The sequence below is a fragment of the Trichechus manatus genome, unplaced genomic scaffold (assembly GCF_000243295.1).
Source record: "Trichechus manatus latirostris isolate Lorelei unplaced genomic scaffold, TriManLat1.0 scaffold00058, whole genome shotgun sequence".
Taxonomy (NCBI): Eukaryota; Metazoa; Chordata; class Mammalia; order Sirenia; family Trichechidae; genus Trichechus; species Trichechus manatus.
Window position 1 is genome coordinate 15,662,733 of NW_004443994.1, and position 19,312 is coordinate 15,682,044.

The 19,312-nt window shown below is 34.4% G+C and overlaps 1 protein-coding gene across 1 annotated transcript in view; it reads left to right on the forward strand.

Moving 5' to 3' along the window:
• Nucleotides 1-8,555, forward strand: part of SNX7 (sorting nexin 7) — an 88,238-nt gene extending 79,683 nt beyond the window's left edge. Inside the window, exon 6 of the mRNA XM_023733477.1 lies at nucleotides 8,274-8,555. Coding sequence (XP_023589245.1) covers nucleotides 8,274-8,351 — 78 coding nt within the window. The 3' untranslated portion in view covers nucleotides 8,352-8,555. The remainder of the gene's footprint in view (nucleotides 1-8,273) is intronic.
• The last annotated feature ends 10,757 nt before the right edge of the window (nucleotides 8,556-19,312 follow it).

Genomic DNA, 19,312 nt, shown 5'->3' on the forward strand with positions numbered 1-19,312 from the left:
AGTATTAGCCCAAGAGACAGAAAGGGCCACATAAACCAGAGACTGCATCAGCCTGAGACCAGAAGAACTAGATGGTGCCCAGCTACCACCAATGACCACCCTGACAGGGAACACAACAGAGTCCCTGGTGTAGCAGCAGAAAGATGGGGTGCAGAACTCAAATTCTAGTAAGAAGACTAGACTTAATGGTCTGACTGAGACTGGAGGAACCCTGGAAAGCATCACCCTTGGATTCTCTTTCAGCCCAGAACTAAAACAATTTCTGAGGCCAGCTCTTCAGACAGTGATTGGACTGGACTGTGGGGCATAAAGTGATATTCATGAGGAGTATGCCTCTTAGCTCAAGTAGATACAAGAGACTAAATGGGCAGCTTCTGTCCAGAGTTGAGATGAGAAGGCAGAGAGGGTTAGGAGCTGGTTGAATGGACATGGGGAATCGGGTGGAAAGGAGGAGTGTGCTGTCACAGTATGGGGTGAGCAATTAGGGTCACTTGACAATGTATGTATAAATTTTTGTATGGGAGACTAACTTGAAATGTAAACTTCATTTAAACTACAACAATAAAAAAAATTTAAAAAGTTCATAATACTTATCAGTATGGATGGATAAGGAGTATCTTATCTAGATATTTATTGAACTAGGATAGTTGAAGCAGAATATGACAATAATAGAAGTTTAGTTACTTGAGGACTAATGCTATCTTTAGTTCTATTTGGCTTACTTTTTGGACAGGAATTCTGAGTAGAGCAGACTGCCCAGAATTTCATTTTGAATTTTACTTTGAGGACTTTCAGAAGTTTATTTAAATGATAGTTCGGCAGATATATCAAAAAGATATGATATCTCCTGAAAGAAGTAGTTGCTTTGGGCAGCCCTGAAGGTTAACAGATTGTATGTGGATTTGCAGAGAAGCAGCAGAGAAACAAGGTTTCTAAGGGAAACTGAGAGCTTTTTCCAAATGTAAAGTGTAATCTGCCCTAACTATCAGCCCTTTAAACCCAGTTAATAGTTTTCTTTGTTGATAAACATTGTAGATACTTTTTCAAAAGTTATGTATATTTTTGTATGTTGATCTTGTGTTCTTCAAAGTAGCTGAACATACTGATCATAGTTCTAGTAACTTTTTTGTAAATTCCTTTGTATTTTCTACATACACAGTCATGTTTTCTGTGCATAGAGACAATTTTACTTCTTCCTTTTCAGAGTGGATGCCTTTAATTCTTTTAATTGGCTTACTGACCTGGCTAAAACCTCCAGTACAAGGTTGAATAGAAGTGTTGAAAGTGGACACCTTGTCTTGTTTCTGATTATGCAGTCTTTCAACCTTAATTATGATGTTAGCTGTAGGTTTTATGTAGATATTCTTCCTTGGGTTATGGAAGTTCTTTCCTATTTCTAATTTACTAAGAGTTTTTATCAAGAATTGACATTATAAGAACAGGTGTCTGGGTCTACAACTGTGTGAGCCCTGATTCCTCCTGCCTCCCTACCCAAGCTCATCTTTGGGGGAAGAGGGCTTTGCAATTCACAAACATGGAAGAAAGAGTGTTCTCCTCCAGCCAGCCCCTCTGCCACTCGTGTGACAAATGTTCACACTCATAGCTGCCTGAGTCACACATGGCAGTAAATAGTATAAACATTGATTCACATAAGAAAAAGAATTGACATTGTAATTTTATAAATGCTTTTTCTGTGTCTTTTGAGATGATTATATGATAATTCTTTTTTAGTTTAATATGGTGAATTGCATAGAGTAATATTTGAATGCTAATACAGTTTGCATTCTTGGGATAAACTCTGTTTGGTCCAGATGTGTAATTCTTTCTATGGATTACTGGATTTGATTTGCTAAAATGTTGTTCAGAATTTTTGTATTTATGTTCATGAGAGATATGGGTCTGCAGTTTTTCTGTTTGTTTTTTTCTTTTTCCTTGTTTTGTTATGTGCCTAATGTGCATATCAAATAGAATTAGTTGGGAAATATTCCTACCTTTTCATTTTTTTAGAAGAGTTTATGTCACGTTGGTATTATTTCTATAATTTACCAGTTAGGTGATCTGGACTTGAGGTTTTCTTCGCAGGAAGACATTTAACTACAAACTCAAATTCATTAATAGGGCTATTCAGGTTATCAGTTTCTTGTGGAGTGAATTTTGATAGTTTGTATCTTTCATGGAATTTGTCCATTTTATCTGAGTTGTCAAATATTAGGCATAAAGTTGTTCATAATACTTTTCTTTCTCATATCAGTAGAATCTGGAGTGATGTCACCTCTGTCATTTCTGATCTTGGTAATTTATGTTGTCTCCCTCTTTTTATGATCATCCTGACTAGAGGTTTATCAGTTTTATTAATCTGAAAGATCCAGTTTTTTGTTTTAATGATTTTTCTCTCTTTTTTTTTTTTTTTCCTAGTGTAATAAGTTGTCCTTTCTTAAACTTTAAGGTAGAAATTAAGGTCATTGATTTGCGACCTTGCTTCTTTTCTAATATAGCATTAAGTACTATAGATTTCTCTCTATGTACTTCTTCAGAGACATCCCATAAATTTCGATATGTTGTGTTTTCGTTTTTATTAAATTAAAAGTAGTAATTTTTATTTTGATTTCCTAATTGACCAGTAGGTTAATTTAAGTGTCCTATTTAGATTTCAAATAGATATCTTTCTGTTACTGTTGTCGTTGTGGTTGTTGTTGTTGTGTGCCATCGAGTTGACCCTGACTCATAGTGACCCTATAGGACAGAGTAGAACTGCCCCATAGGGTTTCCTAGGTGGAAATCTTTATGGGAACATGGAGCAGATCTCCAGGTCTTTTCCTCCTATGGAGTGACTGGTGGGTTTGAACCACTGACCTTTTGGTTGGCAGCAGAGCGCTTAACTATTGTATCACCAGGTTCCTCATCTATCTTTTATTGACTTCTAATTTAATTCCGTATGTTCAGAGAACATAATTTATATGATTTGAATCATTTTAAGTTTAGTAAGACTTATTTACTGCCCTGAATATGGTCTATCTTGGTAAATGTTGTGTGTTCACTTGGAAAAAATGTGTATTCTGATTTTGTTCTGTAGGTGTTGATTAGGTTAAGTGGGTTGATAGTGTTCTAATGTTCTGTATCATTATTGATTTTCTTTCTACATGTTCTGTAAATTCTTGAGAAAGGGATATTGAAATTGACTATAATTGTAAACTTGTCTTTCTCCTTGCATTTTGTGTCATGTATATTGAAGCTCTCTCCTTATATGTATAAACATTTAGAATTTTTTTTTCCTTTAGATGAATTAGCTTCTTGTGAAATGGTCTTTTTTTTTTTTAATTTCTAATAATATTCTTTCCTTTGAAATCTACTTTCTTGGATGTTAATACTGTCAACTCATCTTTCTTTTGACATGTGTTACCTGGTATAAATTTTTTTGATCCATTTTATTTTAACCTGTTTGTGTCTTTATATTTAAAGTACATTTCTTAGGAACACAATATACTCGGGTCTTGTTTTTAATTTAATAGAAAAATTTCTTCTGTATATTAAGGTGTTTAAGCTGTTGACAAATAAGTTGATTATTGATATGATTATGTTTGAGTCTATTATCTTATTATTTTTCTACTTGTCCTGTCTGTTTTTTTGCTCTCATTTTCCTCATTTTTGCCTTCTTTTGGATTGTAGTTGATTTTACATAATTATGTCTTATATCCTTTGTTAGTAAATTAGGTGTAACTCTTTCATTATTTTAGTTGTTAGCTTTATTGTATACATCTTATACTTACAAGTCTACCTTCAAGTAATGTTATACCACTTTATCTATCATATAAGAACCTACAGTTATATCCCTCCATTCCCATTCTTCTGACCTTTATGCCATACATTTACATACATGGCCATACATTCACATACATTGCCATACATTTACATACATACATACATTGTCATACATTTACTTATACAGAAGACCCCTTATAAGACCTTATTATTGTTGATAAGGTATTCAATTACATTTTAAGCAAATTTAAATAAGAAAAAAATATTTCATATGTGTACACATGTAGTTACCATGTCCATTGCTCCTCATTTCTTTGTATGGATCCATATTTACATTTTGTGTCATTTTCCTTCTGCCTGAAGGACTTTTTTTTTTAATCTCTTTGTAGTGTGATCTACTAGTGATAAATCGTGTAGCTTTTGTATATTTGAAAACATCTGTCTTTTTACTTCATTGATAGTGGATATTTTTGCTGGGTATAGAATTCTAGGTTGACAGTATTTTTTCTGGCACTACTTTAAAAATCTTGCTCCATAGACTTCTCTCCTCTATTATTTCTGATGAGAAATGCTATCATCTTTATCCTTGGTCCTTTGTACATAACATATTTGTTTATAGACTTCTTTTCAGAATTTTTCTTTATCACTTTGAGGCATATGATTATGAATTGGCATAGGTCATTTTTCTTCATATTTCTTATGTTTGGATTTATTGGGTTTCTTGGATCTGTGGATTTATAATTTTCATCAAATTTGGGAAAAGTTTGGCCTTTATTTCTTCAGATATGTTTTCTGCCTGCTCCTTTCAGGGAATACAATTATTTGTATATTATGCTGTTTCAAGTTGTTCCACAGCTCACTGATGCTCTGGTCCTTTTTTCCATTCCTTGATTCTTTTATTTTCTGTATGTGTGTGGCTTTGTTTTTTTTTGTTTGTTTGTTTTGTTTTTGGTCAGATTATTTTCTATTACTGAGCTTTCATGTTCACTAATCTTTTCTTCTGAAATTTCTTATATGCCATTAATTCTCTCCAGTGTATTTTTCATCTCTCACATTGTAGTTTTCATCTCTAGAAGTTCTATTTGGGTCTTTTTTTAATATATTTCATGTCTCTACTGAATTTTTTGAACATCTGGAACACAGTGTCCTTGTCTGCTAATTCTAACATCTTTGTCAGTCCTGGATCAGCTACAATTGATTGATTTTTCTCTTCATTATGGGTAGTTTTTTCCTGCTTCTTTGCATTCCTGGTAATCTTTAATTGGATGCCACACATTGTGATTTATACCTTGTATTATGCTGGATATTTTTGTATAACTATTCTTGAGCTTTTATTCTGAGACTCAGTCACGTCACTTGGAAATAGTTTGATCCTTTGGGGTCTGCTTTTAAGATTAGGTAGGTGTTACTTGAGCAGCTTTTGGTCTAGGGATACCTTCCTACCTATTAAAGTGAGACTTTCTTTGTATTCTACCCAATGCTCCATGAATTATGAGGTTTTCCAGTCTGCTTGGTGGAATTCTTCACTATTCTGTGCCCCATGAGAACGCTAGACATTGTTCACTCTGCTTCCCACCAGTGGGTTTTTCCTGCCTCAGGTAGTTTTCTGTCACACACACTCTGATCAGTATTCTGCAGATCTCTCTCTCTGTATCTCTCCCTTCTCTGGCACTCTGCCCTGTGAACTCTAGCTGTGCTGTTTTCCCTTAGCTCCTTCTCTTCAGCTAAGGGAATCTGCCAGGCCATATTCAAGTTCACCCTCCCTCTGCCATGACCTGGAAGTTCTCTTAAAGCAGTAAGCTGAGACAATCATAGGACTCACTCCATTTGTTTCTCATTTCTCAAGGATCACTCTCCTTCATTGCCTGATGTCCAGGGTCTTGAAAAACATTGTTTCATACATTTTGAGGTTTTTGTTGTTGGTTTTTTCTTTTATTTTGCTTTGGTTTGGTTTTTGGCAGAAGAGTAAATTCAGGCCCTGTTACACTATGTTGGCCAGCAGCAGAAGTCCTGAACCTGAGTTCTTAACCACTACACTATATTCTCTTTTCCCACTTGCCGTTCCAAAATCATACACATGGATTTACCTTGTTTGCCTTCTGCTCATCCTTCAGTCTCAACTTATTGATCACTTCCACTAGGAAACATTAGTTAGCATACATACTCTAGTCTGGTTCAGATCCCACTATTGCTTACTCCCATCATACCCTGTAACTTCACAGTCTCTGTAGTTGATTATCTTTGCTCATTTGTGTTACTTGCTAAATCACAAGTCTGCGAGGTCAAGGACTATTACCCTCACACTTATCATAGTACCTGGCACACAGTAAAAACCCAAAAATATTTATTGAATGAGTGAGTGTTTTATGCTCCCCCATCCCAAATCAGGTATAGTTTGGTCAATTATATATTACTTTGATTTCTAATTTGAATAATATTTTAAATGTGAAGCATTTATCTTTTATTCTCTTTCATGGGTGTAAATATGTAGATGTACTTAAAGACATCTGTCTTCTTCTTGTATCCCATCTAAAAAGAGGCCACTATGACCTGATGGTCTCTGTAGTAGCTACCTGGTCCTATTTCTCTTCCCTACCTGTTCTTTTGTATCCCTATTTTATTTAGTTATTTCTCTATCCTTATGAGATAAATTATTACTATTGTACATGTAATGAAGTAGAGAGTTAGTAATTCACCAAAAGATAAAGGGAGACCCATGTCTGACTCATTACAGTGACTATGCTTCTTGGATTATACTTTGCTTCCAGTACCCTCTAAAGCTTTTTAAAGCAAAAATATCCCTTAAAGTTTCCATAGACTTGATTATTCTCATAAGACCTACATTTCTTCAAGCTGAGCTTTCAAAATAAATGTATTACAATACAGTTTACCCAGAACTTTTGTTTTTATTTGATAATTAGATTTTTCAACAGTATTACCTACTGTTCCTATGCAAATATGCAGTCTAATGGCCACGTTATTAATTTCATACTCTTTGGGGGCTGTCGCAGAATCTCGTAACTATATATAACCTTTATAAAAACTTGATTTGACAAAATGCTTTACAAGTTCTAAATGATCAGTTTGAAAACACACACACACATATACTTTTTGGAACATAGCCCACTTATAATGAGGGTTTTCATGATTTGTGTTTTTATAGTGTTTGGGAAATATCTGGTTTGCCAGTTAGTACTGGTTGTCAGATATGGGCATATTAAAAATGTAAAAGGATTAGAGGGAAAAGAAATGCAATAGTACTTTTCCTAAGTCGGGTAATATTTAGGAAGAGAAGTCCAGCTTTGAAATGTATTATGTAAAAAATACACGCATATAACAATCTGTCCACCGTTGGAAAAAGCACATCTTCTTTCCTAATTAGGTGTAACTTAGGCTGACTCACCATTATAGTAAATACGTTTTAGAAGAACCATAAATGTGCACAGAAGATTAAAATTATGCTGTGGATAAACTTCACATGGATAATTTAGACTAATCTATTCAGAAAAGCAGCCCTAGGCAAAATCATGCAATAAGCCACATTTATGTTTGTGTGTCACCACCACCTTCAATCCCTTCTGATCCTTTTTCATTTCCTGTGACACATTAATGCCCAAGGCTCACCACGGGATCCCAACAGACCATTATAGCATAATAATTGCTGATTTTTTGAGCATTTACTTTGTGCCAGGCAAGCATTTCTGCACAGAGATTTACACAGAGTTAGATTTTATTCATCTAATTTTCATAATAGCCCTTTTAGTAAGTACTATCATTAGTCTAGTTTATAGCTGAAGAAACTAATAAAGATTCATCAACTTTCCCAAATTCACATGGCTCACACGTGATAGAGCGGGATTCAAATCTGTTCAAGGCTGTGCTTGTATTACTTTTCTAGATCCGTAATGCCTGACTCCTCGGATCAAAACATGTCCATCTTTTTGTCTATAGATCAGGGTTCTGTTTTCTATTCTAACAGTGGAGTAGTAGTGGATTATTTAAAGAACTAATGCTGAGGGCAGTGGTTGTTCAGAGGTAGAATTCTTGCCTTCCATGCAGGAGACGTGGGTCCAGTTCCAGGCCAGTGCACCTCAGACACAGCTACCGCTCATCTGTCAGTGGAGGCTTGTGTGTTACTGTGATGCTAAGCAAGTCTCAGTGGAGCTTCCAGGCTAAGACAAAGAAACAAGAAAGGCTTGACAATCTACTTCTGAAAATCAGCTAATTAAAACCTATAGAGCACAACTGTCCTTTCTATGAGTTGGGTACTGACTCGACAGCAGCTAACAACAACAGTAGTGCTAGTCTTTTAACCATTAATATGGCTTTTCCCTTATTTAACAATAGCATCCCTTATTAAGAATTAAAATATGTAGAAAATGACAAAGATTTTGCAAGTTGATGGGAGAAAGTAGGACAGACTGCTATAGGAACAGATATGTTAATGTTTATTAGTGTTTTTGATATTGAAAGTAACTGTTTTGATCTCATGGTGGTATGTTTCCATTTTTTAGTGCCTTGCTACATGGGAATCCTTCCTTACATCACAGACTGACCTCCACTTGGAAGAAACCTCTGAAGATAAATCTTAATCCCATTGAGGACTTCTGTGTGATCTTTGGGAGACAGCATCTATCAACCAAAGTTATTCATTCTGGATGGACTGTGTCTGCCATAAAGTGGATGAAAAAAAGTTTTACACTATCTGGAAAATCAACAACTTGAAAACTCAGGTATTCCAGGTCATTGACATGAATTTGAATATATATATATATATTCATATATATATATATATATATATATATAAATATTTAGCTTAGTTTTAATTATGTTCTTAAATTTGTGTACCAATAATTGCATATGGAAATTTTTTTCCTTGAATATTTGTCTGTGGGACATGCCATTTTAAATATGTTGTAAAGACACAGTTTTAATAAAAAGTTTAATATGAAATGGCTGGCTATAGTGTATTCTTTTTCTACCAATATCTCAAGCCACTGAAGTAGATTCTAATATGAATTCATGTGTTAACATGTATACTGTGTGTTCACTTTTACATCATCATAATTTTCTTTGAAATGTTACTCAGTTTGATGTTAGGGATTTGAAGTAAATATGTAACAAGTAACTTACAACTGTTTGCAAGTTGTTTTGTTAAAAGTTAAATAATTGTTTTCCATAATTAAAAAAAATAAGTAACCTAGATTTAAGTTGTTATTTGGATTATTACTTAGAAATCCTTGTAAAATTATTTTATTCCCAGTAAATTTATTATTTTTTAAAATTTGTATGCATACTCTTCACAGTTAAGATCTAGACTTCGTTTTCATAAATTAGTGTTTATCAGATTTATTCTCCGATTCATTTATTAAGCATCTGTTTTACAAAGTATAGTTATAAGTGCTTATGGTATATAATAATGAAAGAGACACATTCCCTTCATTTTGGGACCTTATGTTCTAGTAATATTGATCATACTGAAGTGATTTCAGATTAATTTTATAGCTGCATTAAAGTCCAATATTTTGGTTATTTAATTTTTACTAATTTTTGGAAATAGATATTTCTGAAGACCTTAAGTATAGTTTGGGATATTGGCACTTACACAATTAAGTTTCTCCAAAAAACTAGACATATAAATTATTTAAACTAAAACAAAGGCATACATATACAAACATACACACATGTAAATATAAAGCTGAACATGTTTCTTGAATATTGACAAGTATAATTTTTAAAGCATTTGTAATAAAGAGTCTGACTCCATTTTTTGACATTTGATTGCCGACAGCTTTTAAGCTTCACCCCTCACACTTCCCTTTCTGCCCCACAACTGGGCAAGCAGTAAGAAAGCCCTATCTTTCCCTTCTTTGGCCCTGGTGAAGTTCAAACTATGCAAACCCCTTCCCATGCATAGAACCTCTCAACCTAGTCCTATCCCTTAAACACCATATAAATCTCAATGCAATCTCCTTTCTCAGTGTTCTGAAGCTATTTTCAGACAAGCCTAGGAGATCTCTGCCCTACACTCCCTGGAAAGCCTCAATAATTAAATAATAAAACTTTTCATACCCTCTTAGTGTGTGTCCCTATCAGTCTTGATATCAGAAACAAATTTTGATTAGGGGCTGTCTTAGTTATCTAGGGAGCCCTGGTGGTGAAGTGGTTAAGAGCTACAGCTGCAAACCAAAAGGTTGACAGTTTGAATCCACCAACCACTCTTTGGAAACCCTATAGGGCAGTTCTATTCTGTCCTATAGGGCAATAGTTTGGTAATTATCTAGTGCTGCCATAACAGAAATACCATAAATGGGTGGTTTTAACAAACAGAAATTTATTTTCTCAAGTTTAAGAGGCTAGAAGTCCAAATCCAGGGTGCTGGCTCTAGGGAAAGGCTTTCTTTGTTGGCTCTGGAGGAAGGTCTTTGTCTCTTTTCAACTTCCGCTCCTGGGTGATCTTCATGTGGTTTTGGGGTTTGGTTGGTTGTTTTGCTTTCTTTTTACATTTAAGTTTTTAAACCATCTGGAGTTAATTTTTGTTTGTAGTGTAAAATGAAACCTAATTTTATTTTCTTCCAAATGGATAATTAGCTGCAGTTGCTCAGAAAAAAAAAAAAATCTACTGCTGTCGAGTCAGTTCTGACTCATGACCCTATAGGACAGAGTAGAACTTCCCCATAGGATTTCCAAGGCTGTAAATCTTTATGGAAGCAGACTGCCACATCTTTCTCCCATAGAGCTGCTGGTGGCTTCAAACCACCGACCTTCTGGTTAGTAAGTGAGTGTTTTAACCACTGCATCACCAGGGATCCTTTGCAATTGTCCATTAGTTGCCTGATCTTTTTGATACTGATCATTTTCCCATCACTTTGTTATATACAAAATTTTCATAAATACTGAGAACTATTTCTAGAGTCTTTTCTGTTTCATTGATTTATTTGTCTAATACTTTGAACATTCCAAATTAATTTGACTATAGTGTCTTTATTGCATTACCTGATACCTTTACCATTTTTTTTTCATAATTTTTTTAGCTTTACTTAGGCATCTGTTTTTCCATACAAATTTAAGATATTTTAGCCAGTCTTTCTCCAAAAATATCTTTTGGGATTCTAATTGGAATGCAATACATTTTATGTAATTTTCAGTGGCATATTTATGTTAAGTCTTCCCACCTAAGACCATAGTCTGTTGCCATTTGTTTAGATTGTATTTTATAACTTTCACTAAGCTTTTTAATATTTTTCATAGTGATACAGTTTCTTGTTCATTCATCCCTGGCTGAATAGTTTATGTACTTTGTTACTATTAGAAATGAAATGTTTTCTTATTTTTGGGTGCTTATAGGGTCATTATGAGTCGGAATTGACTCAACAACAACGGATTTATTGCAACTAAGGAGCCCTGAGCCCTGGTGGCACAGTGGTTAAGAGCTTGGCTGCTAACCAGAAGGTTGACAGTTCGAATCCACCAGCTGCTTCTTGGAAACCCGGTAGGGTAGTTCTACTCTGTCCTGTAGGGTCACTGTGAGTTGGAATTGACTTGATGACAATGGGTTTTATTGCAACTAAGAGAAAAGTTATTAGTTTTTTATGTATTTATCGTATATCTAACCTCCTGTATTAATTCCAATATGAATTTTTTATAATTCTTCAAGATTTTCTAATTATTCAAGCACACTACCAGCAAAAAGATAGGTATATCTCTTTATTTTGAAACATTCCCACTGCCCGCTGCCGTCAATTTGATTCCAACTCGTAGAGACCCTCTAGGACAGAGTAGAACTGCCCATAGGGTTTCCAGGGCTGTAAATATGAAGCCCACTGTCACATCTATCTCCCGTGGAGTGGCTGGAAGGTTCAAACTGCTGAGCTTTTGGTTAGCAGCACTGTGCCACCAGGGATCCTTTTGAAACGTTAGCACCCATTATTTATCTTTCTTCCTGTAATAAAATTTATAGACTTCTAAACAATGTTGAATAATAATAATGAAATAAGTCATTCTTGTTTAGTTACTGATGTCAGTAGAAATTATTTTAGTGTTTTGACATGTAAAAATTACTTGCTGTTGGTTTTTTGTAAATAGGTTTATTATATTTACATAGATTTATTCTACTCTAATCTACTTATAAGTTTTAGGAATGTCTGCTGAATTTTATCAAAGAACTTATCAATATTTATTACTATTTTCATACATATATTTTTTAATTTTGCAAATTGTTGAGATAATAGCTTATGTTGATAGATATACTGACATGAACCACCCTTGCATTCCTCGAATAAACACTGGTTAGTCATAGTGTGTTACTTGTTTGCTACATTGCTATTTTTTTAAATGTTGCACCTGTATTCATAAGGGAGATTCATCAGCAGTTTCCATTAACTATGATTTTATTAGATGTCAGTATTAAAGCTATGCTCCCTTCCTAAACTGAATTGAGAAAAAGATTTCATCCTTTTTTATAAACTAGAATAATTTAGTGTTAAAATTACCTATTCTTTAAATATTAACTCAGTTGTGAAGCCATCAAGACTTGGTGTTTTTTTCAATGCTAAGTATTTAGCCTCCTTTCCAATATTTTCTATTGTAATTGATCTGTTTAAGTTTTCTAACACTTTTTTATTTTTTCCTTTTAAAAATAATCATCCTTTAATTAGAAAATATAACATTTACAACTTGTAATGAATATGAATTATAATTTTAACAGTTTTGATGATAATTATGCTGAAATCTACAGCCTACTTTGTCAACTGCAAGTATAGCTCAGAGGCTTTAAACATTGTCGTGTCAATGGTATTAGATGGGCAGCCAACATAATAATACAGACATGACTTCCAGGATTTAAAATCTGAACCAGTCTAGGGTTAGACCTAAATCTTAAAAGGTTACATCTTTTATCCATTTGTATGCATATTATCCAGAGACAAACCAATATATTTATTTTTTTAAGGTAATCTATGAGAATTTATACTAACAATTTGAACTTGAAAACATTTTAATGGTCTTTCAATTTGAATTTGTTGGATTGCTTCTTTTTCTTTAAGAGTAGTGCCATTTTAGATTGTAAAATGCACCTACAACTCAGTCTTTTAGGGGACAGAAGTACCAAAGAATGCGTGCAGATTGTGCATGTGTGTGTGGCAAATTTTTGTTTCTTTTATAAGTTATTTGAGAATTTTGCCTGGAAGCGTTGAGGATTTTTTTTTTTTTAATCTTTGAAATCTGTTTTACTATGATATGTTTTGGAGTTAATCATTTTATATTAATTTTCCTGGCTACCCAGTGGGCATTTTTACTGTGTATATTCAAGTCTTTTTGTAATTACTGGTAAGTTTTTTTAGATTGTAGTTTTAAATAGTAGAGTTTTTGTTTGTTTGTTTTTTCCTTTGTTTTCTTCTTCAGGGAATCCAGTGATATGACAGTTATTGTTTTTTTGCTTATCTTCATTACCACTGCTTTCTAACTTTTTTTTTACTTCTTTCTTTTTCTCTTTTTCATTCTATTATTTGTTTTTATGTCTTTCTTCAGTGCCCTTTAAAATTTTTTGACTTGAGTCTATTATCATTTAAGCATCCTATAATTTAATTTCTGAGACATTTTTTATACCTTTCTTTCCTGAGTTCAATCAACTCTTTTTAAATTTCTCCTTGCCATTTCTTGATTTCTGAGTTTTTAAATTTCTGATTCTAGGTTTTGTTTTGTTTTTTTCCATATCCACAAATGTTTGTTTTGAGTATTATAAAGTGCAGGAGCACATAATGTTAAGTCATTTCCCTGTTGATTGTGCTCTGATCCATCTAGGCACTCTTACTGTATTTTCAAGATTAGGGCAGACTTAATTTTTCCTACAGTAATTTTATGTCAACCTTAGGGCTCATTGTTTGCTCACCTCTGCTCTTCCCCACAGTTCTTCTTGGTCTGCCTTTGCTCACCATAAAGCCTTGCAGCAGGGTGGGGTTGGGATGAAAGTATAAGGGATCTCTTTTTATTTACAGGTGTTTTGAAGTTTAGACATTCTCTGTTTTCAAGTTATGGTAAGGGTATTTTGTATATGTGAGTATTTTATGCTCCCTTCTTGTTGCGGGGAGGGAGAGATGGACAGATAGAAACCTAGATAGAGCACCACCATTGTCTTTTAGCTACTCTAACAATGTGTAAGCTCAGAATTCACTCTTTTCTTGTTTGAAAATATCTAGAGTCTTTAACTCTTTCCTGACCAAACATTGGTCAATACAGTGTGCCTTATGCTAAATCCTTGGCATATGCCTAACTGATGAATGACGGCTTATCATAAAAATCTTGGGTCACAGAGCTTTATTCTTAATAACCTGCAGATGTTATCCAATCATCTTCCCACTGAATAGGTTACAGATAAGAAGTCAATGTCAGTCTGATCTTTTCTTTGTATGTAACTTTTTCCTTTTTCTGGACGCTCATAAGATTTTATCTTTATTTTTAGAGTTTAGGAATTTTATCAGGCTATGCGTACATGCGTGTCTTTTCTCTTCAGTGCTGCCTGTACTCCTTTACAATCTGAAGACTCAGGAACTTTTTCAGCTCAGGGTAATGTTCCATTATTTATTAGGGTTTTGTATCTCTTTCCATCTTCTTCAGCTAGAAATCTGCTATTCTCGTGTTAGATCCCCTAGACCTGTCATTCACATTTCCTCATCTTATCCCTTAATGTTGCTACCTCTTTCTGTTTGTTCTATGCTTTTAGATATTTTCATATTGAATTCACTCTTTTGGATTTCAGTAACCATTCTGATTTTTGTTCCTCTATGAAACGTTCTACTGAAAAAATCATAGGTTTGAAAGTTATTTTGGGACTTGTTGGATCTCCTCTTGTTTGCGTATTACTATTTTATTTTGTTGTTGTTATTCAGTTTGCCATAAATCTCTATTTGGGGAGGGGGCATGCACTGTGATCTTCTATCTGGCTACTTGGGCACCATAGATATATTAGTTTACTTCATCAACTTACTGGGGCTCCGTTACGGTTGTTGGAGTAACTTAAGTAGAGGCAGTTCTGCAAGTAATGAAGGCAAAGAGTTCTCTAGGGTGGTAGTGGACCCCTGGTGGCACGGTGGTTAAGAGCTTGACCAAAAGTTCAGCAGTTTGAATCCACTAGGCACTCCTTGGGATCCCTGTGGGACAGTTCTCCTCTGTCCTAGCGTCACTATGAGTTGGAATCGACTCTGTGGCAACAGGTTTGGTTTGATTTTAGTTTTGGGGTGGTGGTATAGGATCAGGCAAGCTACAAAGTATAGTTAGATAATCTCTATTGTAGGGTTTCATGTCCGGTCATCCCCACCATTTTAACTTTCACTGCAGTTTACCACGATAGGTTTTATAATCTGTATCTTCAGGGTCACCTGAAAGCTAGCAGTAATTATGGGGATTATGGATATTTAATCCCTAGATGTCTGAACTTCTCAAGTATCCATGCCTTGAACCCCTGTCATTTTTTTTCACATGGGCCTACTGTGTAGAAGTTCATTTCCCTAAGCTAGGGGTCATTACTATATTTTTTTATAGTAGTATGAGAAGGAGGAAGAAAATCCTTTACAATAAGTACAATTTATATATATGCAGAAAATAAAAAATGTAGAAAGCAATTCAACACTAAACTAAAAGTAAAAAACTATCCTTTGCCGTCGAGTGGATTCTGACTCATAGTGACCTGTAGGACAGAGTAGAACCGCCCCCTAGGGTTTCCAAGGAGCAGGGTGGATTCGAACTGCCTACCTTTTGATCAGCAGCCATTGCTCACCGTAGCTCTTAACCACTGCACCAACGGTGCTCCAGTTCAACACTAGTCTGAGTTAATACAACTCCTTTAGCTAAACAAGTTTACTAAAAAAAAAAAAACAAACCCATTGCTGTCAAGTCAGTTGCAACTCCTAGCAACTCTATAGGACAGTAAAACTATACCATACAGTTTCCAAGGCTGTAATCTTTACAGAAGCAGACTGCCACATCTTTCTTCTGTACAGTGGCTGGTGGATTCAAACAGCAGACCTTTTAATTAGCAGCCAAGTGCTTAACCACTGTGCCACTAGGGCTACTTAACAAGTTTATAGGCAGGTTCAATGTCCTGTTCTGTGGACCTTTGGCCATTGTGCCAGAGTCAGATTTCCCATTCAGATCACAATAAGTAAACAAAAACTTTCTTTCAAGAATGTGGGAAATCAGAGATGTAGTAAAATAACAGCAGAGGAATATCCATCAAGCAGCAGAAGTGTAGAACAGCTTACCTTGTCTCTTTTCTGACCTCCTAAGATGCATGACGAAAGACTCAGATATCTGAAGCTGCACCCACAGTGAGTCTGAGAAACCATAACCATCATTTTCCCAGCCAACAGAAATAGCTATTCATTGTGTATTATTTAATATTTATGTCTTTATTGTATGTGATTTAATACTTAACTCTTCTTTGTGTGTGATATAATATTTAACTTAAACACATTCCGCTTAACATGATGTACATGCAGCTTCACAATGGTCCCTTGTAACATGTGCTACTTGTTCCTAACTTTGGGAGACCGCGATCGGTGTTCATTGTTTAAACAGTCCCTCTCAATGGACTCTCACTAGAGTGATTTCTCTTAGGTTTTTAAATTCCCAAATGATTTCTCAGTTTGGAATGAATTAGACCAAAGAAAGAAACCCCAATTTTAAAGTTATTTTAATTCTAAAGTAAATGTCCGCATTTATTTTCCTGTCCAGATGTTGAAGTGACCTCTACAAGTTTGCTAGTGTAGCTATGTTGTTGTTCTTTTAATAACAGCTTTAGATATAATTCATATGCCATATAATTTACCCATTTAAAGTGTGCAATTAAGTGGTTTTTAGTATATTCACATATATGTATAACCGTAGTCAATTTTAGAACATTTTTAACACTTCAGAAAGAAACTGCATGCTGCACTCCTTAAAAAATTCATCTATATGAGACCATATGGTCAACAATTACTCTAAAGCAAAGCTGAGAAGGTAGGGTGGGGGGAAAGGGGCAGAGAGACTAGGTTCTTAGAAATGGAACAAGTAGAATGGAAATAATGAGAATGTTGACACAATGTGAAGAATGTAACCAATGTCAGTGAACAATATATGTAAAAATTATTGAACGGTAACCTATTTTGCTATGTACACTTTCACCAAAAATACAATAAAATATTATTAAAAAGAAAAAAAAGAAATCTCATGCCTTTTAGCTATCAACTTCCGTACCCCCAATGCTCTCAGACCTCAGCAACAACTAATCTGTTTTCTGTCAGTGGATTTGCCTCTTCTAAACCTTTCATATAATGGAATCACATAGTACCTGGTCTTTTGTTATTGGCTTCTTAGAATAATGTTTTCAAGGTTCATCCATGTTGTAGGATGAATCAGTACTTCATTCCTTTGAATAGCTGAATACTGTACTACTCTGTAGATGTACCACATTTTGTTTATTCTTGCGTTAGGTGATAGACATTTACGTTGTATCCACCTCTGGCTATTAATAATACTGCTAAAAAAATCCATGTACAAGTTTTTATGTGGACATACATTTTCATTTTTCTTAGGTATGTACCTAGAAGTAGAATTGCTGAGTCATATCCTAGCTCTATGTTGAATCATTTGAGGAACTGCCAGACTGTTTTTCAAAGTGGCTGTGCCATTTAACATTCCCACTAGCAGTATATGAGGATTCCAATATCTCCATATCCTCACCAGCATTTGCTATTATCTGACTTTGATTTTATCCATCTTAGTCGGTGTGAGCTGGTATCTCATTTTTGCTTTGATTTGTATATCCCTGATAACCAATAATGTTAAGCATCTTCTCATGTCCTTTTTGTCTGTTTATGTATCTTCTTCGAAGAAATGTCTATTCAGATCCTTTGCCCATTTTTTAAATGAAGTTATTTGTCTTTTTATTATTGAGTTGTGTTTTTTATATATTCTAGATGCAAGACCTCTGTCAAATATATGATTTGCCGATATTTTCAAATATTGTATTTTCCCTTTATTCCTGATAATGTCCTTTGAAGCATAAAAGTTTTTAATGTTGATGAAGTTCAGTGTGATCTATTTTTGTTGTTGTTGCTTGTGTTTTGGTGCCATATCTAAGAATCCTTTGCCAGATCCAAGGTCATGCAGTTTTTCTTCTAAGAGTTTAACTCATAGATTTAGATCTTTGATCCATTTTGAGTTAAGTTTTGTATCTGGTGGGAGGTAAGGGTTAAAATTCATTCTTTTGCATGTGGACATGCAGTCGTTCCAGCAACATTTGTTGAAAGGACTATTCTTTTCCCTTTGAATAGTCTTGGAACCTTTGTTAAAAAATCAGCTAATGATAGAAACAGATTTATTTTTGTACTCTTAGTTCTATTCCTTTCATCTATATGTCTATCCTTACGCTAGTACGATACTTGTTTGATTACTTTCGCTTTGCAGTAAGTTTTGAAACCAGAAAGTATTAGTCTTCCAACTTTGTTCCTCTTTTTAAAGATTCTTTTGGTTATTCTGGGTTCCTTTCAATCCCATATGAATTTTAGGATCAGCTTCTCAATTTTGACAATGAAGCCAGATGGTGTTCTGATAAGGATTGTGTTGAACTGATAAATTAATTTGGGAAGTATTGCTGTCTTAACAGTGTTAAATCTTCCAGTCCATCACTATGGGATGTATTTGAACAATGTTTTCTAGATATTTGATAGTTGTTTTATGCTATTGTAAATGGAATTTTTGTTTAATTTCATATTCGGAATGTTATTGTGAGTGTATAGAAATGCAATTGCTTTTTGTGTATTGATCTTATGTACTGCAACCTTGCTGAGCTTGCTTGTTTGTTCTAATATGGTTTTTATTGGATTCCTTTATACAAGGATTTTCTATATACAAGAACATGTCCTCTGCAAATAGTATTACTTCTTCCTTTCCAATCTGAATGCCCTTCCTTCCTTTTTTCTTTCTTTCCTTGGTTACAACCTCTAGTACAATTTTGAATAGAAGTGAGAGTTTTCATCCTTGTCTTATTCTTCATTTTAGGGAGAAAGCATCAGTTTTTCCCCATTAAGTATGATGTTAGTTGTGGGTTTTTCATAGATACCTTTTATCGGAGTGTGGAAGTTCCCTTCTATTCCTAGTTTTTTGAGTGTTTGTGTCATGAAAGAGTGTTGGATTTTGCCCAATGCTTTGTCTGCATCTATAGAAATGATCGTTTACTTTTTGGTTTTTATTCTATTAATATGGTGTATTACCTAATTGATAATCATATGTTAAACCGATCTTGCATTTCTGAAATAAATCCCACTTAATAATGGTGTAGAATTCTTTTTCTACATTACTGGATTCAGTTTGCTAGTATTTTATTGAGCATTTTTTGAATCCATATTCATAAGAAATATTGGCCTGTAGTTTTATTTTCTTGTGATGGTCTTCTCTGATATCCTTGTCTGATACTATGGTATCAGGAAAGGACTGGCCTCAGAGAATGATTTGGGAAGTGTTCCCTCCTCTTCTGTTTTTTGGAAGAGTGTATGAAGAATTTGTATTAGTTCTTC